The sequence below is a fragment of the Oryctolagus cuniculus genome, chromosome 4 (genome assembly GCF_051225735.1).
Source record: "Oryctolagus cuniculus isolate XC-2025 breed Fujian yellow rabbit chromosome 4, ASM5122573v1, whole genome shotgun sequence".
Lineage (NCBI taxonomy): Eukaryota > Metazoa > Chordata > Mammalia > Lagomorpha > Leporidae > Oryctolagus > Oryctolagus cuniculus.
In genome coordinates, this window is record NC_142870.1 from 85,598,282 (window position 1) to 85,621,208 (window position 22,927).

Here is a 22,927-nt window from a genome sequence, read left to right on the forward strand (position 1 = left end):
AAAATGCAGAATACTCTGCTTTGACATTAAGGAGTATAATGCATATTCGGTCCCAAAGTTTATTTATTTCAAAGGTTGAAAGAGTGGGGCTAACGGGCAGAGATTGATTTCCCATTAACCACTGGGTTACTCCCCTAATGTCTACAACAACTTGGGTTGGGCCAGGCTAACTCCAGGAGCTGGGAACTCAATCTGAGTCTCCTATGTGGGTAATAAGGACCTGTGCCTCCCAGGGTATGCATTAGCAGCAAGCTGGAATTAGGAGCAGAACTGGGACTTGAACTCAAGGCACTTTGATACGGGATGCAAGCAACTCAAGCAGCATTTATCAGCTATGATAAACACCCATCCCTGTAACATGTATTCTTAACACTGCCATAAAATCTCTCTGTGGGAGGTTGCTAGCAGCATCACTGAGGCAGTGCCTGTGTCTCCACTGGTGCCTCTAGTCTCATTTTTGTTCCAGAAAGATTTTTGAGTCTTCTTAAGTACTTGGATAAGAACCAGTTTCACATGAGTTAATAAACTAAAAACAAAAAATAAACCAGACAACCCAACCAGCAACAACAAAAACTCTCTTTAGAATGAAAGGGCAACCTTGATTTAAAAACAGTTAGAAGTAGTATTTACCTCCTTGTAGTGACTTGATCCAAATGAGCCATAACACTAGTCCTAAGGGGTACATAACTCACAGCAAGTCTTTTGGGGAAGGTTCATATATGAGCTTGTCATGTTCAGTAACTCAATTCTGTCATTTTAGGAGAGATTTAACTTAATGCCTTATGATGCAGGTTTTTCTCACCCTTAGTTTTTATAAACTGTCCTCATTAGGCTAAAACTCACTCCAAATAAAACATTCCTGATATCATCTTAGTTTTTAACTTTTAACCACTCTTGTAGAGCTTGACCCAATCTTAAGTTTTCTACATTTATGAACTTTGTCTCATATATGTAGAACATAATCAGATCATGTTAGCCATTGAAAACTGGGTATGTGACTCCTTTAAAACCATTTTGTATTATCTATAAACTCATGGTAGCTACTTCAATTTGCTAAAAATATTTTTTAAAGATTTATTTTTTTTATTTGACAGGTAGAGTTACAGACAGTGAGAAAGAGACAGAGACAAAGTCTTCCATCCAATGGTTCACCTCTCAAATGGCCGCAATGGCTGGAGCTACGCCGATCTGAAGCCAGGAGCCAGGTGCCTCTTCCTGGTCTCCCATGCGGGTGCAGGGGCCCAAGCACTTGGGCCATGCTCCACTGCTTTCCCAGGCCACAGCAGAGAGCTGGACTGGAAGAGGAGCAACTGGGACTAGAATCTGGTGCCCATATAGGATGCCAACGCCGCAGGCGGAGGATTAACCTAGTGCGCCATGGCGCCAGCCCCTGCTAAAAATATTAACTCTTCAATAGCACATGTTAACAGAAAAAGTTGTTCTATTATATCTTCAGTAATTTAATTCTTCAAATTTTTCTGATACATGAAGATTTTTGAATTGAACTGCACAAAAGATAAACAATTTAAAATACAACTTTCTTTGGGTCTCATACTAACATCAGTCTGCTAGCACAGGTAAGAGATATACATGCCAATACAACTGAAACGTGTTCTCCCCCATATACCTTCTAAAGAACTTAAAAGCCTCTTGACATTTCTTGACCAGAAATAATCTACTGTACAGCTACTGTGCACTATTTCTTGAAGCAGTCGTGACTCTAAGTCTTTTCCCAGTTTTGACTTCAGTGTATGAATCCTGGAGAAGGCACTCGTACACCTCCTTCTTTTACACATTAAATGAACAACAAAACAAGTATTCAGTAAAGATCATTTATGAGCCAGTTCTGGTAGGAAAAAGAAAGTGAGTAATGGGAGTTTTTAATCAGGTGGTAGATGGAATTAAATGATCTTTAAAATTCCTCTTAGTTCTAGCAGTTGTAACGTTTTAGTGAGCCTCACATGACTGAATATGCTAGCATCATTAATGAAAATGATAGCCATAGCAGAAAAATGCAATTAGAAAACTCACGTATTTTACTAAACAAACAAACCAATACACACAAACAAGTCCAAATATTTTGACAAATGTCATGAAAAAAAAGCACTGGTTGCCCACAGATAGCCATTGTAAAACGCAAAGCATATGAAATTCAAGCATTCAGGGAAGAGCCACGTTAAAAGCTTGTTAGACCAAGAATTTGGTTTTATGGTAAGGTCAAATAATGACTCTATGTACATAAATTTTTCTTTCTCTCTTCCTTATTAAGACAGAAAATTTAAAATTTCAAAAATTCTCTCCACTAACAGAATTATAATGTGATTTAAGCATCATTTAATTACACATCTACACAAATAACCTTAGATCAAGCACAGGCAAAATATAAGTTGCAGAAACATCTACATGTAGTATGAAGTTTTTAAAAAATAATACAAAGTTCATTCACAGTGCACAAGTGACAACAATGTAAGTTTTAAATATTTACACAACACATAGTCATGATCATTCCAAAGGTAAGAGCAGTTTAAAGTACATTTCCATACTGCTAAAGTACCTGAAATTATAACACATACCAGCTTAGAGGATGGAGACAAAAACCATTACTTTGATCCCCTTTGTTGGAAAGAGAAAATACCACATTTCTTTTCTCAGATAAATACACCTAAAATAAATAAATACAAAATGAACGAGTTAAGGAATTTCTCTTTTAAAGCTACATGCTCAATCTCAGCTGTAAAATTCCAAACAGTGAGCACAGGAAGGGCCTCTCTCTGCAGTGTTCCTACTCAGTTTTACATTGTTCATTTGCATCTGGAAGCTAAACAGTTTGTGGGAAGGAGACTGTTGGAAAAAGCCTGGAAAATGGGGGTAATACAATGAGAGAATATAGCTAAATTACTACATTGTTATGCCTGTGAAGTGTAGTGAACTCCATTCAAGTGTGACGTAGCAAGAATCACTAGCTTCCTATCATGTATCACTGATTTTTCAAATTAATATCTGAACCAAATTAATTTTGGATATACCTATGCGAAAATTCAGTCTTCCTTAAGGAGCATTCCTCAGCTTTGTAAACTGACATGAAAAACAAATGATTTCTTGTCTAATTAGAATTTAACTTCTGTATACTGAATATCTGAAGTTATTTTTAATTTCAATTTGAATTTCTAATTTTTGAACTATAGACACAACACAGAGTTTCTGTTAAGACTGAATTTTATTTTTTCCTCTCTGCAACTCTGCTTCTAAGAAAAAAAAGCATGCTCAGAGATTAACTAAAAAGGAGAAAAAAAAAAAAAGCCTCCATGAAAGAAGACTGTTTAACTGAAGGGGATGGAGACAATGCCAAGTTCTCATGGTATTTATAATAATATTAATTTTCACCACCTACTTATATTTAAGGATATTGATCTCAAAGGAATAAAGACCCCTCCCTCCCCCTCTGTTAAAAACTTATACAGAGGGTTGTGATGAAAGTACTAATAACATCAGACTTTTTCTTGGAAGAAATATACAGAAATATAGTGAGGGCATTCTTTTCTCCTACCCAAAATTCATGGAAATATGAAGTCCTATTTCTTTTCTTTTTCAGAAACAGATGTGTAGTTGTAACAACTAAATTTTACAACTGTAAAAAATCTTCAATAACATTTTATAATGAGCTACCACCAGCACTGGCTGGAGGGGTTTAACCAGTGAGGGCCTCTCTTCACTTTTTACAGACTGTTACAGAGCTCTACTCCCTTTCTGTTTTCAGCACCATCCCTACCTCTAGGCGAAACACCAAAGGCTTTTCACTACTTATCTACCAAATAATGTACATAGCTACCACCTGCTTAAGATATACTTTGGAAATACTTTTTTATCAGCAGTATAAAACAAGTATTTACAGAACCCCCAGTCTCTGAAATGTTCTGTGATATTCTCCAACCTTGTGCGCTAAGTGTCAGATCTTGAGGGAACACAATGGAGAATGTACTAATATAAAAAAAGGTGGCCCGGGGCAGGGTACCCAAGGAGGTGGCATGAAAACTGGTACCAACAAACAGTTCCAAGAAAACTGGAGACTGTAAAATAAAAACTGTCACACAGAGGGCACTTTTATTAGCATAATGAAAGCCCAATGAACAGGCAACAAATGAGACATTTTAGGTAAAGAATAGTCTATCTCATTGCTTTAAAGAGCAGCTGCTCAAAGAAAACTAGGAAAGTTGATTATCCACAATGATCATTTCCTAGGTGGTCTATCCAGATTAAATCAATCTAAGAATTTCTTAGGTCCTAAAGATTTAATGAAGTTATTAAAATCCAGAAATTATTTTAGGAAGTGAAAGAATCATGAAAAGGTCATTAATGATAAAGATCTTGAGTTATTAGATCGAAGAGATCTCACTGATCAAATGAATGCCTCAGGACTGATTAAAGAGATGAAGGGGATGTTCAAGAAGACACTTGAAAATTCTGGGGATCCCAGTTCTGATTGTTAAGTTTTAGGAAGAATGGCTTTTAAAAGTTCTTGTTTACATCCAGTGACTTACTTATTAATTATTAGTTTTGAAATCTAGATTGTCCATTTTACTTTTTTGATTATATTCACTTACATAATATAACAAGTACATTACATCACATACCCAATTGATTTTAATTTCCTGAGCCTTATTAAGAACAAAAAAATTCTGTACTAAGGTTATATCTTCCATTAATTTTTGAGACTGAGTAGTTCTCTTGGGTACACGCAGATGTGTACTTAAACCACCACCAGATTTACATTTGTCTTCCTGTGGAAGTTCAGTTAATATCATTCCCCCAATGCCCATCTTTTGGCAGTAGAGCTCACAGGTTTTTTGGTACTTCAATTATGGAGCAGGCTTTCAATGGGAAGGGAGAATTGGATGATGCTTTTTGTAATTTAAGTAAATATGTTTAATTTTAGAGTCTCTAAGATAGTTTATCAAATAAATATTTATTAAAGGATGGAAAGAAAGTCCTTTAACCAATAAAAAAATGGTATCTAAAACACAGCAAAATGTTATAGGAGTATTATTGTAACTGAACTGCAATTTTTCTTTAGATATTCCACTATGAGAGACAATCAACATTATTCTAATTGTTGAAATAATTTCTATTTAAGTTTTATTAAAGAAAATATTTTCCTGACTTGTAGTTGAAATGTTTGACAACATTTTAGATAAAATTAGTTGATTATTAATCTCTCCCATCTTGTATCATATAGCAATGGCTCTGTCTAGAGGGATAATAATTAAAAAAATACATTGTTAATAGCCCAACTTAAGTTATACAACATCCAAAACTAAATTAATTTTAAATGCATACAGAGTGTGCCAAAATAGTAACTGAATCAAGTAGGTAAGGATCTACCGACTTAGATTCCATAGAAAACTTCTAAGCTATCAAGGAAAAGTTGAACTTTCTTGCACTGAATGTACATTGGGTTCTTAAAATCTAAATTAACCTATTTATGGGGGTCTTCTGCTAACCAATTTCCTTTCGTGTAATGAATATAAACTGAATTATCACAAATAGCTCCTGGAATTACAGATATACAGATGATGACTAAGCAGCTATTATCACTTTATATGATTGCTAACTTTTCAAAAAATTGCTTTAAGTTTTATTTCAAAACATCTAGCACTGTATTTTTGGAAAAGAAATGCCACTGCAAGACAGCAGTTAATGAATTAAATTAATATCACCACAAATGAGACAATAAGCAGAGCGTTTCTTATCCTCAGCCTAACGGTTATCCCATTGTATTATCTCCATTTGTTACTTTGATACAATAAAATGACAACCATTTTTCCATTCAAAAGGCAGCTGATGGTCAAAGTGCCTATAACACAAATGAAATGTTTTCACCCCGTGACTTCCCTGTGTATTTAGAAACGTGGACAAGCAGAAGGAAAAGAGGCAGGACAAAAGACTTGACGTTTTCTTTCTTCAGCTGTATGCAGAAGTGGTAATATTATGAGTAGGATTCTGTAAAAATAAATCCATTTGGTCAAATTAGGTCGAGGGAGATAATGGCAATGTTTCTAAACAAACTTTATTATGGCATCATCATAAAAATCCTGAAGCTTAACTGTCAAAAGTTTGATAGATGTTTGTGGACTAAAACAAAATTAATAAAATGTTATCCAACATGATGTAAGAATAAAAAAATACCAGAATTAATTTCTTAAAAAAAAAAAAAAGAGTTAAAACACATTAAAATCAATTAGTATGGAAGAATCTGTATATGGCTGTGTTGGGTATCAATGTCCTCAGCAAATATCAGAATCACAACAACTTAAAACTATTATTTAAAAAAGCAAAACTACCAGGCTAAAGAACTCCAGCATGTTTAAACTGCAACTGAGAAACTAATCCTTTGAATGAATATTTGGTAACTTCTTTTTTTTTAAGATTTATTTATTTATTTGAAAGGCAGTAATAGAGAGAGAGAAGGGGAGGGAAGGAGGGGGAAAGGGAGAGAGAGAGAGAGAGAATCTTTAGATCTTCCATCCATTGGGTCACTCTCCAAATGGCTGCAACAGCCAGGGTTGGGCCAGGCAGAAGCCAGGGGCCGGAAGCTTTTTCTGGGCCTCCCATGTGGGTGCAGGGGCCCAAGTACTTGGGCCATCTTCCACTGCTTTCCAGGCACCATTAGCAGGAAACTAGATAGAAATAGAGCAGCTGGGGACTGGAAGTGGTGCCCACATGGTATGCTGGCACTGTGGGCGGCAGCTTAACCTTCTATGCCACAGCGCCAGCCCTGTTTGTCAACTTCAATAAAATGGTCAGAAGGAGGCAAGACTACAATTACGTTAGACTTATTCTTTAATGAACAGTAGGGTTCAAGAAAAGATCATCTGTCCAATTCCTAGATTTTTTATTTTTTTACAGGCAGAGTGGACAGTGAGAGAGAGAGACAGAGAGAAAGGTCCTCCTATTCTGTTGGTTCACCCCCCAATGGCCGCTGCGGCTGGCGCGCTGCGGCCGGCGCACCGCGGCCGGCACACCGCGCTGATCCAAAGCCAGGAGCCAAGTGCTTCTCCTGGTCCCCCATGCAGGCGCAGGGCCCAAGGACTTGGGCCATCCTCCACTGCCCTCCCGGGCCACAGCAGAGAACTGGACTGGAAGAGGAGCAACCGGGACAGAATCCAGTGCCCCAACGGGGACTAGAACCCATGGTGCCGGCGCCACAGGCGGAGGATTAGCCTAGTGAGCCACGGCGCTGGCCCGATTCATAGATATTTTTAACAGTTAACAGAGTCATAAATCATAAGGTTAGAGAAGTGCCTTAGAGATTCTAGACAGAAAGGAAACAAAGGAAAACTGGGATGGTTCCCCTAGGCTCAGGGCCTCTCCATACACAAACATCACACTAAGCTCTTAGGGCTGCAGTCACCTGCTCTTGGGACAGAAACAGGCAAGTTCCCAGCAGCAACAGCAACTCTGGCCGTCATCGGCTTAGGGGAAAGAAGCTATTATGTAAAATAGTACATGGCTCCGAACTTACACATTTCAACAACTAACACAAAATGAGAACTACAGCTTTTATTTTATTTTTTCCTTTTAGAGCTTTCATTTTTAATGTGGTTTCTGTGGATTTCATAAATATTTTCCCCCACCTGTAGACAAAAGTGTCATGTAAACTCTAGTGCTAAAGAGAAGATCCAAATCAGAAATTAGTAAAAACAATGATCTCTAATAGAAACTATTCATAGTAAGTATAATGACAAGGATATTTTAATACTTTACAGTTTTAAAGTAAAATTTTCATGGACTGACAATGTAGAAAAATTTAAAAACAAAGTAAAAACATTAACATTATTTTTGGCTTGTGTTAAAGATGATTATGTATTTTTGTATACTTTTATACATCTATCTGTCTTTGAGTATGAAATAAACAAAGTAACAAAGGTTGGTTCTAAAGTTTTCTTTTTTTTTTCTTTTGTCTGAACAGGCAGAGTGGACACTGAGAGAGACAGACAGAGAGAAAGGTCTTCCTTTGCTGCTGGTTCACCTCGCAATGGCTGCTGCGGTCGGAGTGCTGCAGCTGGCGCACCGCGCTGATCCAAAGCCAGGAGTCAGGTGCTTCTCCTGGTCTCCCATGCGGGTGCAGGGCCCAAGCACTTGGGCCATCCTCCACTGCACTCCCTGGCCACAGCAGAGAGCTGGCCTGGAAGAGGGCCAACTGGGACAGAATCCGGACAGACCGGGACTAGAACCCGGTGTGCCAGTGCCGCAGGCAGAGGATTAGCCTATTGAGCCGCGGCGCCAGCCGGTTCTAAAGTTTTCTAACTCCTTCTTCTCTGCTGGTATACTGTTTGAAATGCCATAGGAACTATGATATATATGACATAAATGTGTATTTATTTTATTATAATAAATATATATAAACATATACACACATATATATATAATAAAAGTAGAGTGGGTAGGTTGGTTTAAGAGCCTTTTCTGAGCTGAAATGAGTACAGCCAGTGAGCAAACCTTTCACATTTCTATTCCTTTTAGTTCTGACCAGGCTGTAAGCTACCTGTAGGGTCAGGCTTACAGGGTGATGAACTATTTTAAATAAATGAAAATGGCTTAACTGTACTATTTTTCTTCTTAACTTTTTCAACAAAAACAAAGACTTACTGATTATAATTCCTCAGTGATAAAAAACAACTGAGTATGCTAGTAAGGGCAATCTTTACATATATATTTTATTAGGAACATGTTCTAATGCCAGACCAAAGAATTAGACAACATATACATTAAGAAAAATATTAAATTCTAAGGGTACAGAAATTAAATAAGAAAAGGCCTTTTCTAATTGTTTTTAAACAAAAGGGAGAATGAGAACAAACTGCACTTTTAGCCTACCCAAATAAAACACTTTTGCAAGTGGAATATTTAACATCCATGTAATTATTCATTAACTATGAACAACTAGGAATAAACTAGTGACAACTACAATTCAATGCTTTACATGCAGAAAATGCATTGCCTGTACATTATAATCTTAACTCTTTGTTCACCTTTGTTTTCTTCAAAATAAATTCTAGGAAATAATTTTAGTTCAGCCAGAAAGCAATCAAGTTATTTAAAACAGTATTATACATATTAAATTCAGAAGCTAGTTTCAGAGATTCATGCAATGAAAGTTATTATGTAAGTAACAAGCAGGATACAATTAAGCAGAACAAAGTCGTTTAAAATACAAATTTTGTATTTAGTTAGTACCAATTTTACTCACTTAATATAATTTATTTCTCCTGATGAAGAGCTTCAATGAAAGCATCTAGTTTTTCTTGAATTTCTCTAACTTTCTCTGTGGACAGAAAATGAAATCATACATTAGTTAAATAAAAACAAATTTATTTATTTATTTATTTTTATTTTTTGACAGGCAGAGTGGACAGTGAGAGAGAGAGACAGAGAGAAAGGTCTTCCTTTGCTGTTGGTTCACCCTCCAATGGCCGCCGCGGCCGGCGCATCGCGCTGATCCGATGGCAGGAGCCAGGAGCCAGGTGCTTTTCCTGGTCTCCCATGGGCTGCAGGGCCCAAGCACTTGGGCCATCCTCCACTGCACTCCCTGGCCACAGCAGAGAGCTGGCCTGGAAGAGGGGCAACCGGGACAGAATCCGGCACCCCAACCGGGACTAGAACCTGGTGTGCCGGCGCTGCAAGGCGGAGGATTAGCCTAGTGAGCCGCGGCGCCGGCCACAAATTTATTTTTCAAAGGCATTGCAAGTCATAGTAGACAATTTCACTAAACAATCTAGCATATATATTTACCTGTTTGGGGAAAAGGGGGAAAAAAAAGTCTCACTATTCCACTTTATACCCCAGAATGTCCAGATTGATTAAAGAAGTAACTTGGCTATTTATTTGGAAGGGGGAGGTGGGAGGTTGTATTGAGAATGTAATTGTGTGTATGTACACACACACACACACACACACACAATTATGTACAGAACTGTGAAGAATAAACCTGGACTCATAGTTAGCAATGTCTGGAACAGAAAAAAAATATAAAACAATGAAACAATTTTAAAAAATCTAAAGAAAATACAGGTGGGTGTTTAACTGGTGTTAAACTGAGAAATGACTTTTTAAGCATAAAGTAATAGAACCAGCCTGACTTTGGCTGTTGCGGCCATTTGGGGAGTGAACTAGTGAATGGAAGACCTTTCTGTCTCTTCCTCTCTCTCCTTTTCTGTAACTCTTTCAAATAAATAAATCAATCCTTTTTAAAAAATAGGTGTTGAAGGTAAATAAATCTTAAAAAAAAAAAAGCAGTCAAACCAATGAAAATACTTGCTTTACCCAAATAAGGCCATGTCCTTAGTTTTATAATTGATTTGTTTAGTTGCTTAGAGACAGCCCGTTCTATTTTTTTTTCCAATGAATTTTTAGAGTTTCACATAATGAGTTTCAGCTCACTAGTTGAAGAATTTGTATAAACCAGAGGGGAGGTACAGTTTCAGAGAATTTTAAAAATGAACAGGATCTTTAAAAAATATCTAACCTAAATAGCACAACACACAGAAATCTCAAACAGATGTTTACAGCCTCAGCAGCTCTTGCAAACATTTCAATGAGAAATATTTCTACTTGGAAACACTGAACTAGATGAAGACAGGAATCCAACTCCATTTGATGCATCATTTGAGTCCAACAGGGAGCTGCAGGGTCAGCTCTACCCATCCTTTTGTCCTATCATTGACTTCTGTCTTCAGTTGGATGGACTACCTGTGGGCCTGTAGTACAGTAATATCACTCATAAGAGACTCTTTAGAACAAGATCTATTTGTATTGAAAGATACAAGAGCCACTCTGATGCAGGCATCTAACCCTGTAAGGACTAACTATTAAGAAGATTCTTGGAGCCACTGCTGTGGAGTAGGAGGTAAAGATGTTGCCTGCAGCACCGGTATCCCACGTGGGTGCCGTTTCGAGTCCCAGCTGCTCCACTCTCAATCCAGCTCTCTGCTTTGGCCTGGGAAAGCAGTGGAAGATGGCCAAGTCCTTGAGCCCCTGCACCTGAGTGGGAGACTCCGAAGAATCTCCTGGCTCCTGGCTTTGGATCGGCCCAGCTCCGGTGCTGTGGCCATTTGGAGAGTGAACCAGTGGATGGAAGAGCCCCCATTCTCCCCTCTTTGTAATTTTTTCAAATAAATAAATATTTTAAAAAGAAAAGTCTTGAGAGCATTTTTTCTAAATGAAAACAATAGGTTCGCGTGCCTTAAGGGCTGATTCTGAGGCCAGAGTGCTGTTTAGGACATCTGCCATTCTATGGGTCTGCTGTGTATCTCGCTTCCCATGTTGGATTGTTCTCTTCCTTTTTATTCTATCAGCTAGTATGAGATATTACAGGCATGGAAAGCCAAAACACTCTAGCAAAAAAAAAAAAAAAAGACCTAAATGAAAGATCTCCGCGAGTGAGACCCCAGTGGAAAGAACAGGTCATCAAAGAAGGAGGTACCTTTCTCTGAAGGGAGGAGAGAACTTCCACTCTGACTACGACCTTGTCTAAATATGATCAGAGTTGGTGAACTCAAAAGGCTTCCATAGCCTTGGCAACTCATGACAAGAGCCTAGGGTGATTACTGATGCCATAAACAAGAGTGTCAAATTGCTAAGTCAACAACAGGAGTCACTGTGCACTTACTCCTCATGTAGGATCTCTGTCCTTAGTGTGCTGTACATTGTGATTTAATGCTATAACTAGTACTCAAACAGTATTGTTCACTTTGTGTTTCTATGTGGTGCAAGCTGTTGAAATCTTTACTTAATATATGTTAAACTGATCTTCTGTATATAAAGAGAATTGAAAATGATTCTTGATGTGAATGGAAGGGGAGAGGGAGTGGGAAAGGGGAGGGTTGCGGGTGGGATGGAAGTTATGGGGGGGGGAAGCCATTGTAATCCATAAGCTGTACTTTGGAAATTTATATTCATTAAATAAAAGTTAAAAAAGAAAGAAAGAAAGAAAAAAACAATAGGACTACTTAATTCACATCAACAGGAAAACCACAGAATAGAAAACTGCCAAATTTCCCTTAAAAAGCTATGCTTTCACAAAATATTTTGCAATGTATCAGGACATAGTACTATCATGCCTTGAAAATTCAGGAATGACAAAAAGGACATTTAAGGAAGTTACTAGAAAGTCATGGGTTGAGGATGTGTACATGTTGAAGGAAAGAAAGAATGGCGGTGTTGGGGCTGGCCCTGTGGCACAGTGGGTTAAAGCCCTGGCTTGCAGTGCTGGCATCCCGTATGAGCACCAGTTTGATTCTTGGCTGCTCCACTTCCAATCCAGTTCCCTGCTAATGCATTTGGCAAAGCAGCAGAGGACTGGGTCCCTGATGCTCACAAGGGAGACCCAAAGAAGCTCCTGGCTTCGAATTAGCTCAGCTCCGGCCGTTGCAGCCAACTGGGGAGTGAACTAGCAGATGAAAACCTCTATCTGGGGGCCGGCGCTCTGGCTCACTTGGTTAATCCTCCACCTGCAGCGCCAGCATCCCATATGGGCTTCGGGTTCTAGTCCCGGTTGCTCCTCTTCCAGTCCAACTCTCTGCTGTGGCCTCGGAGGGCAGTGGAGGATGGCCCAGGTGCTTGGGCCCCTGCACCTGCCTGGGAGACCAGGAGGAGGCACCTGGATCCTGGCTTCGGATTGGCGCAGTGCTGGCCGTGGCAGCCATTAGGGGAGTGAACCAATGGAAGGGAGACCTTTCTCTCTGTCTCTCTCTCACTGTCTATAACTCTACCTGTCAAAAAAAAAAAAAAAAAAAAAGAAAGAAAGAAAGAAAGAAAGAAAACCGTTGTCTATCTCTGCCTCTCTCTAACTCTTTAAAATAAATAAAATAAATCTTCATTTTTTTTTTTTTTGGAGGGGTTAGATAAAGGAGTTGTGATAAATGTATCCTTTTAATACTAAAAAGGATTCCTTTCATCACTTGTTGTTCTACTTAATGCACTGATGGTATGACAGAGATGATAGCCTATATTTAAGCAGCATTCCTGGGCTGGTGCTGTGGCATGGTGGGTAAAGCCAGCCACCTGTGGCGCTGGCATCCCATATGGGCACTGGGTTGAGTCCTGGATAACTCCGCTTCCAATCCAGCTCTCTGCTATGGCCTGGGAAAGCAGTAGAAGATGGTCCAAGTGCTTGGGCCCCTGCACCCCTGTGGGAGACCTGGAGGAAGCTCCTGGCTCCTGGCTTTGGATCAGCGCAGCTCTGGCCATTGTGGCCAATCAGGGAGTGAATCAGCGGATGGAAGACCTCTTTCCCTCTCTCTCTCTGCCTCTCCTCTCTCTCTATGTAACTCTTTTTTTTTTTTTTTTAAAAGAAAAATAAATAAATTTTTTTTTTTAAAAAGCAGCATTCCTTGCTTCTCCCACTCTAGGAAGTGTCAACTGTTTACGTTGATTTCAAATTTGACTTTTCACTTGGCCCTTATACAAAATCACTGCTAAAGATGAGGATATTAAAGCCTGGAGTTAACTTTGTCCACATTCTTCTGATTCAGAAACATACTCATATGTTGACTCTCATGGTAAGAAAGCATATGCTGTCATCTTAAGTTCATTTGTTGTAGTATTACCTTTTATGTGAAATAAGACACAGTTTGGTAAAAACCAGAGGACAGAATAGTTATTGATACTTTCTAAACATTCTTGAGCCAAAGGATGCCCCAAAATTGCATAATCCACTATCATAGTCTGGTGAATATTATTATCTCTTGAGGAGACTAAATCTACACACATTTGAAGAAACCCTTGGAGAAAAAGTTCTGAAGTATAAAACTAGACAAAAATTGTTTAGTCTCTTCAGAGTCTAGAACAATGCTTGGATTACCATATGTGTCCAGGAGGTACTCAACTGAATGAAGTTCCTCAATATATGGCATAGAAAATAAGTGAAGAAAGTCATTTGGTGGGCTTTCTGGATAATTAAAAACTAACCAAGAGGGCATAAACCAGGACTAGAAGAGCTAGAGGAAGCCTGGTTACAGAAGGCAGGGTTCACTTAGGTAATGAAGGTCAAGGAAAGCTGAGTGGTCACACCCGAACTAGATAGGCGACACAGAAAATATTCAGATCTAACAGTGTGAGGAAGAAACTTCAACTTAATTATTGCACCATTTTATCAAGGCTGAAATACACTAACTATAAATTCATGTGCAGCTTTAGAAACTACACTCTGATTTCATGTTTTGCAAGGAAAACTACATTACAAATAATAAGCAGTATTATTTCACATGTTTGAATTCGTTTATTTAAAATTTTGATAGAAGTTTTCAAGACATCTTGGGCATTCGCTATACTATATGGCTGCACAAAAACTGACTTATTGATAAAAATGAGGTTGAATATTAGCAACTAAAACTTTTTACTTCCTTGATCCTTCTAAATTAATCCATCAATATCACAGTGTTTTTAAATTTCAAATGTTACTATATTTATTTGAGAAACATGCAAAGATATTAATAATGATCTAATTAAAAAGAACACTTCCTTTTCTATCAAATATCTGGGTTAAATATTCATACCTAGAGAATTCTTATAAAATTTGTGATTTACTTGATAAAGTAAACCAATTCAGGAAGGGATTAACAGCTATTTCTGTTACACAGAATTCTACATGTAGTGGATACTGAGTCTACTTTCCATTTATCCAATGTTTACTTAAAAGATGAGCTATTTCAAACACCAATTCATTGTGCTTCTTGATTGAGTCATGAATATTCCAATAATCCCCAACTCATAAACCGTGAGTGTCAGTGAATGAGGTTCCTTCTCTTTTCTCTTTCCTTCACATGACTTGACACCCATTCAGGTTTCGGGCCTCTTGATCTCCACATGAAATGATACTGCTACTCTCATTTTCTTTTTTAGTCTTCTGATACTGCTCTAAAAGTCTCAAATATAGACTAATCTGTAATTAGGTTCTGAATACACTGTGAATACCAAAAGGCCAAACCCAGGAGAAGGTTCACTTCAGTGGTTAATAACAGTTTAGAACGGGAACAAAGAACCACACACAAAATACTACCACATGCACAGAAATAAACCTTTTACTATGTTTGAAGCTTTTCAAAAAGCATGAAGAAACAAGCTGCAAACTTACTAGTGTAGTAGACTCTAAGTGAACCACACATCCAAAGAACCAAATGTATCTTAACTTTTATAACATGTTGCATAAACATTTGGTATCAAATATTAAGATACTTCTCGTAATATATTTGCTTTTTATTAGACAGTTATGCTATACAAGTACCTCTTAGAAGCTAAGCATTTAAAAGAATCTTTACTATAGAGAAACAAGAAAAAAGGTACTTAGATTTAGCCCAAGAAAAACCTGTACTTTTATAATCAATGGAAGGATTAACCAGAGACAGAAATGTAGAGCTAAATCTGGCATTTATCTTCTCAATTTCAACCCTGTAGGTTTTTTCTTCTTGTATAAAGTCATGATTATTTTTAAGCACCCTCGTTAATGAAGACAAACAGAATACTTCTGCTTGTAACAGAACGAGGCATCAATTCATCTGTCCTGGAAAGCAATAAAAACTAGGACAGTGCAAAGCTAGGGTTTCCAGGCTTCTGAGGCCTGTGAAGGCTGGCTTAATTTCATTATTCAAAACATGAAACAGAAACCTTTGTTTGGACTAGAATTATATGTTACCTTAAAAACTATTTATTTATGCTGATTAGGAGCTATATTTAGTTCTTGTATGTATAATTAAAAAGAACATACAGCGTATAGTTACAGACAAAAATCTTCTAAAACATGGGCTTCACAGGAGTGTACAATAACAAAACTGTTTGATGAAAACTTTTCAGCAGTCCTTGGCTTAACATATTTAATAATCAACAGGGCAGTTATTTTACACAGTTTTTTAAAAATAAAGGACAGAACATAATATAATGCATATCTTATTCATATCAATGTGGTATTTTGTTATTAACCTTGTGGACAAGTAACTGTGGACAAGCCGGTTCTACTTTCTTGATCTATAAAATGAGAGAATCTATCCAGAAGAATTCAAAGCCCATATTACTTTAAATTTTAGGACTGAAATGTAGTTCTCTAATTATCTGCATCCTTTTAAACTTGTATTATTGTTTATTCCTTAGTATCATTTTATTTAACTGATGTTAACCTTCCAGTAAAACATGTAATCACAAATTGCAGTACTATTCTCACAGGGTTACATCATTTATTTTGGAGAGAACACTTTTTTCTTTTTGCTGCAAATCAGTGTGGGGAACAGCATGGACTGCTTGTATAAATTATTTAAAAAAAAAATTTGTCATTTGAGATCACTCAGCTCAGCACAGTCCTTGCTGTGTAAGGGATGCTCATAAATATTCATTAATTCTTCACTCATTCATTGTTGAGTGATATGACTTAAATACCTAATTCAAACATTAAATATGATTATAGAAAAAAACTACTATTTTTATCAGCACAAATCAATATAATTTAGTAAAAAGCTGCCTTAAGACAGTTTGTGAAGTAAATAACATTATACCTGCTAAACATATAAATAGTTCAACAGCAACTAGTGGGTAAGTTCAGACTTTTTTTTTATAGTATAAGCAGTGCTGCAAGGCCTCATTTGGCTACATATGATAAAAATATCTGCAAATAATTTCTATATGTTTTGAAGCCTATTCCCCAGATATTGAAGGATCTAAGAGGTATAAAAAGCCGGACATAATACCTAAATATATATGTTAATCTATATAGATAAAAATATTATAAATGTTCACTTAATTTTAATTTAAAATTATATATAAATTACAAGTGATAGTTATAAATAATCGACATATTTAATATTTAGATCTTATGTTCAGGTTTTTACACCTCTTAGATCCTTTAACTAGGGGCTGGTGATGTGAGGTAGCAGCTTAAGGCTACCACCTGTAGCACTGGCATCCCATATGGGTGCTGGTTTGAGTTTCAGCTGCTCCATTTCCAATCCAGCTCCCTGCTAATGCACCTGGGAAAGCAGCAGAGGATGGCCCAAGTCCTTGGACCTCGTACCCATGTGGGAGACCTGGATGAAGCTCCAGTCTTCGGCATGGCCCAGTCCTGGCCTTTGCGGCCATCTGCGGAGTGAACCAGTAGATGGAAGACCTCTTTCCCTGCCTCTACTTCTCTGTAACTCTGATTTTAAAGTAAATGAATAAATCTTAAAAAAAAAATCTCTCAACTTTCATATGTAGATGTTAATCCTACTGCTCAATTATTTATAATAGGTCAACCTTAACAAAGAGTAGTATCAATCCATGTGCTGTGAGTATCAACGGAACCCTGAACTGTTGGCTAATGAATCTTACTAAATGATTCATCTGCAAAAAAGAGACAATAATATAGAAGATTGTATGGGGGATGTACAAGGGTTCTCAAAATTTCATAAAAGTGAAATTTCATAAAAGATAAATTTATTTTGGTGCAAAAAATTTAAAAAGCCATGTGTAGTTCTATTATAATACACATTTTCCATGAACTTTTAGAAGAATATCTGCATGGATTTCAACTGTTTTGTATCCAAATAAACTTATCTTTTAATTGTGTTCCATGAACTTTTTGAATTACAGTCCCATGTTTACATAATTTTTTTTTTAACTTTTTATTTTTACTTCTTTATCTGAAAGGTGGAGACACAGAAAGAGTGAGATCCATCTCCTGTCTCACTCCTCAAGTGCCTGAAAAAGCAGAAGGCAAGAGCCAGGAATTCAATCTGGATTCCCAAGTGGGCAGCAGGGGCAGATGTGCACTAGCAGAAAGCTGGACATGGGAGTCAACACCAGGCCCTCCAATGTGGCCCTCCAATGTGGGATGCAGGTATCTCAAGTGGCATCTTAACCACTGTATCAAATGCCCAGCCTCCTACCACATTAATTCATCTTTAGATCCTATTTTATCTTCAGATAAGCCAAACAGCTATGTGTTTGGAATATGTCATTTTGATTTCTCCCACAACTACATATCATTGGAGAACATTAAAATAAAGAGCTGCATGGAATTTATGATTACATGTAACCATTGGACTCACTGTATCATCTACTGCAGTATCCACTAAGAGGACAGACGAGAGAACTTTCTCTCTGGGAATTATTCATGCTTCTCCTAAGTTAACTGTTGTTTTGACTGATGGCCACCGTGAATCACGTAATAAACTCTGTACTACCTCTAGGAAGCCCATGGCTAAATCTGTTGGAACTTATTTCTAGCAAAGTATGTAGAACCTTTGAGCACGTATTTTGAGGGGGTTACTAATCTTTAATCCAAAGTTTCACTTCATTTCACTTACCCGGATTTCCCCTTTCTTTCCATGTAACCTTTCCACTTAAATATTTTGTTTAAAAAGATTTTATTTATTATGATAGGCAGAGTTACAGACAGAGAGATGGAGAGACAGAGAAAGGTCTTCCATCTGCTGTTCACTCCTCAAATGGCCTCAATGGCTGGAGCTGGACTGATCCAAAGCCAGGAGCCAGGAGCTTCTTGCGGGTCTCCCATGCAGGTGCAGGGACCCAAGAGCTAGGGCCATTTTCTACTGTTTTCCCAGGCCATCAGCAGAGAGTGGGATCCGAAGAGAAGCAGCTGGGACATGAACCGGTGCCCATATGGGATGCTGGCACTGCTGGCGGAGATTTAGCCTACTATGCCACAGCACCAGCCACTCAGATATTTTTTATCTTCCCTACAGGGACAAATGTTTGTAAGCTGCCTCAAATAATTTTTTTTAATAAACCAGGGAATTAATGAACTAGTTCTAGCAAGTTTGTTTGTAGAAGATACATATATTCACTTATGCATATAATATATCATATTATACCAAAAGTAAGTCCTTGTATACTGGTAATGATTTTTATACTAGCAATTTGAGAATACTCCACAAGATAGAGAGGAAGGGTAGACTATCACATTTAGCATCCTAGAAATAATTTCTGCATGGAGGAAAAATTATTTTTTATTTCTGTTTAACTTTTGGAAAACTCAATGACTTAAATACCTATACTTATGGCACTTATTTATTTTCAGAAATAGAAGAATTTTAACTTTTATGGAATTTATGATCACCTTTTAAAATGTAAAAGATTCTAGCATAGCATTATAATTGTCTTCTGTGAATTATTTTATTCTGTATTCAGTACATGCTTTGTATCGATAAAACCAAATTATCACTAAAAAGACTTTTTTATTATTTTTCAACTTATTGATGGATGCACGATTGAAATGCAAAAAGAATAAATGTTAAGGGTGTACAACATGGTATTTTGATAAATATATGTACATTGTGAAATGACAATCACAATCAATCTAAATAACATACTCATTAGCTCATAGAGTTGCCATTTCTATTTTATGATAAGAACATTTAAGACCTACTCTCAGCAAATTTCAGATACATAGTATAGTATTAGTACCACACTGTACAAGAGGTATTCAAATAGTTCTTGGAAAATGCAATCAGAGGAAAAGTTTATTTTGGAATCCATGCATAATATTTTCATAATAAACATTTCTCATGAGATTTTGAAAGACTTCTCACATGAATTTCAAAATGTTTTGCACCAAAATAAACTTATCTTTAATTATCTTTTTAAACTTTATAATTTTTTAACTGATTCAATATACTTTACTATTTTATATGCTAATTCAGTAATACATTGGTTTCTTTTTTCCAAAAAAGATTAAAACATATTCTTTCTAAATAAACACATTCTATTTGCTCCCACAGAAAAATCCAAATATCAACACATCTGTAAAAGTATGATTTAGGCAATTAATTGGGAAGACAAGAAAAGATCAGTAAAATACTTTATTCTAATCAACTGAAATGCTTTTAAGAAATCTACCATTTTTTTCTCCCTCTTCTGTTTCCTTCTTAATTCTTAAAAGTACGTTTTACTCTGAATTTTGTTGGGAGGAAAGCTGAAACATTTTAAGAAAAGGAAAACCACCCAGGCAGCCCTTAAAGAGATAGGACATCATTTATCACCTGAAAAGACAGATTTATAAGAAGAGGGCCCCTTCTGTTCCTTTAAGACTGCAAAACAGATGGGAAGTGAATGGACAGTCAATGGGACAAGAAAACACATGGGAGGTGCTTCTGTATGTATGTTCCCAGCATAAGAAAGAGGTCAAGATTGTAACTGCATGACTGGGTCTTGGAAAGGGTCTTTCTTCGTGCTGTTACAAAGACAAACGCTGTTCCTCATCCTGCTGTCAAACTGTTATAAATATTGGTTTGTCAAAAGACCTTCAGTGCTGAAGCTTTAAAATGGAAGCATAACAGATGAATGTATCATGAGAACGATTCTTAAACAGTCAGCTCATTAATGTAATTTTAAAAGTAAAGGAAAGAGTTTGAAGAATGTAATTGTGATTCATGAACCATACTAAAAATTTACAAAAAAAGTAGAATTAAAAGTTGTAGGCTTTAATAAAATTATAAATTAAGTAAGATGAAATGCACACATGAAATACAAGTTATATTTCTTAAATAAGATGTTGCATTAGGACAAAATAAATTAAAGCTATCAGAAGGAAAACAGGTATTCATGCTTTGTTAGACTGATTTCTCAAATTTTCTGCTATTTCTCACAATTATTCTACAAGGAAGTATCATTACTGACACAGGTTGAGCATGTTCTATCTGAAATGTCTGGGACCAGAAGTGTTTCAGGTTGCGGAGTATCTCCCTAGAGTTTACCAGTGCATGGAACTAACCTAAAATCTGAAACACTCTGAAATCTTCTGAGTATCATGTAAGTGCTCAAAAATTTTCAGAATTCAGAGCAATTTGGATTAGGCATGTTCAACCTATATTGGTTACAAAGCCAGAACACACCTCAGAAGAATGAAAACAACTTCAGAACTAATTTCACATATTATTAAATTAGAAATTTACTCATAAGTTTTATACTGCATACATCTTTAGGAGCCAAACTCATTGTTCTAGATTTTCATGATTAGTTTCACTAAAATATGTTTTAAAACTAAAATGTATGAAAAATAATATAAATATATATTATAAATATAAATATAATAAAAATAATAAAAACAAGGAAGCTAATTATATTAACTTGTGATTTACAATCACCCACACAAATCCAAAGCCTAAAAATGAGTAGAATTCCAAAACAATCTACAAAGCCACTGTCTCCCAAACTGTTAGCCCCTGCTTTGTCATAAATGTTTATGTAACTGGTTAGATCGTTATCCTCAATAGACACAGGGGTAATGCATTACAAGCCTCATATGACTTTGCAAGACAAACAGACAAACAAAAGTTTTCTAAATTGTAAAGCACTAGACAAATGGAAGGGGCTGTTAGGAAAGCAGAATATTAATTTCAAAGTATCAAATGATGCGGTTACACAGGAATATTTTCTCTTCCTTAATGTTTGTCTGGATCATTGTTTTCTCTTGATTTTTAGTAATCCAAATCCAAACACTTTCGCAAAAAGTGAGCATAAAAGATTACAGAGTTAAGGGGATAGATAAGAGTGGAAGCAGCAGGCAAGAGTCTTCCCGTGTGAAAATAAGATTAAAAAATTGCTAGACTGCATGGAAGGACCAATCCATCAGTTTTAAGATGAGAAATGTCTTAAACTTCTTTGAAGAAGGAAAGGAGAGACATGATGAAGACACAAGCATACATAGGAAGGCCAGGGTCTCATACAGGTCATGGTGGGGAATAACTTTCAAAGGAGACTGATTTTTCAATACATGTTATATACTACAATACGGTATCTGGAATACTTACGCTACATCAAGGAACTGGTATCAAAGGTTTTATTTTTACTAATGTTGCTTGTTCCTGTTAATAAACATTTCTGACATACGTTTACATAAAAAAGGAGACATTCAACCTACTCTGATAGCTAGGAAACTAGAAATAATGGAACTGACAATGAACTGAAGATGTGGGGATATAAAAATAAGCCAAATCAGGCCCACATTCAAAATTTTGTTAAACCACATACAATGCTACAGTAGTAATCTCTGGATAATGGCAATTTTTTTTCTAAAATTTACCATCTATATTTTCCAGAATCCATAGGTATTAGTTCTGCAATTGAAGAAGGAAATAAAAAGAGAAAAGAATCAAACTAATTGGAAATTCAAGTGCAGCTAATCTGTCTAGAGACAGATTTGTACATGTGACTCAGAATATGAAGTGGGCCTAATAGAAAGAAAGGCTAAATATAAAGACTAGAATTTTTGGCCCAGAGAGGAGACTTAACTGATGTCAATAAAAATAGCAAATTTCTTTTCATAACTCCAAATACTAAAACTAGGAGATAAAGAGCTGTTTTAAAAAATTAAAATGGGATACTCCACAAGGTAACAATGAAAGAGAAAGCCTATTATTTAAAATGGGTTGCACAAGTTTGAAAATGTCTCTAGTTCAAAAACGATTTCAGTTCATTCTGAGATGACAGATATATGATGGGCAGTTATAGGAAGCGAGACTTTAATGCTCATTTCAACCACTGAGGATGACAGCATGAGTATTCACAACGTAGCCCCATGAAATTTCCTGGTATCACAACTACCAAGATACTAGCTGGAAAAATACCTGTCACTTTTTAGATTCGGAATTATTATATATCAGATCCATCATTTCCATGGATAGGATAATTAAGATTATGAAATTTATAGAGTAATTCTGAACAGTGCTTTCTGGGAGGGAAGAATTTAGAAATAAATAGAAGTAAAAACTAAAATCCCGTATGTCCTTACCCTACCTCCTCTCTAATTAACTACTCTAGGAACCATGCCTTATAGAATAATCAGTTTAGTGTATATAAATCCACAAATTCTTCAAAGAAATTTTTTTTTAAAAAACTTGTATCTTGCTTAATTTGTTTTATAATACACTGCTGCATAGGCCAACAG

The 22,927-nt window shown here is 36.6% G+C and overlaps 1 protein-coding gene across 18 annotated transcripts in view; it reads right to left on the reverse strand.

Moving 5' to 3' along the window:
* Window positions 1-1,062: 1,062 nt before the first annotated feature.
* Window positions 1,063-22,927, reverse strand: part of OPA1 (OPA1 mitochondrial dynamin like GTPase) — a 98,454-nt gene continuing 76,589 nt past the window's right edge. For 9 of the 18 annotated variants that reach the window (XR_016232470.1, XM_070072354.2, XM_089330835.1 and 6 more), the window contains 2 exons: window positions 9,248-9,322; window positions 1,063-5,997 (listed from right to left, as the gene is read on the reverse strand). Coding sequence is in view for 13 of the 18 variants with exons in the window: in XM_070072354.2 (XP_069928455.1) it covers window positions 9,258-9,322 (65 nt within the window). In the remaining 5 variants the exon portion in view is untranslated. The remainder of the gene's footprint in view (window positions 5,998-9,247; window positions 9,323-22,927) is intronic. The other 9 variants (XR_016232469.1, XM_089330834.1, XM_070072353.2 and 6 more) reach the window with 2 other exon arrangements.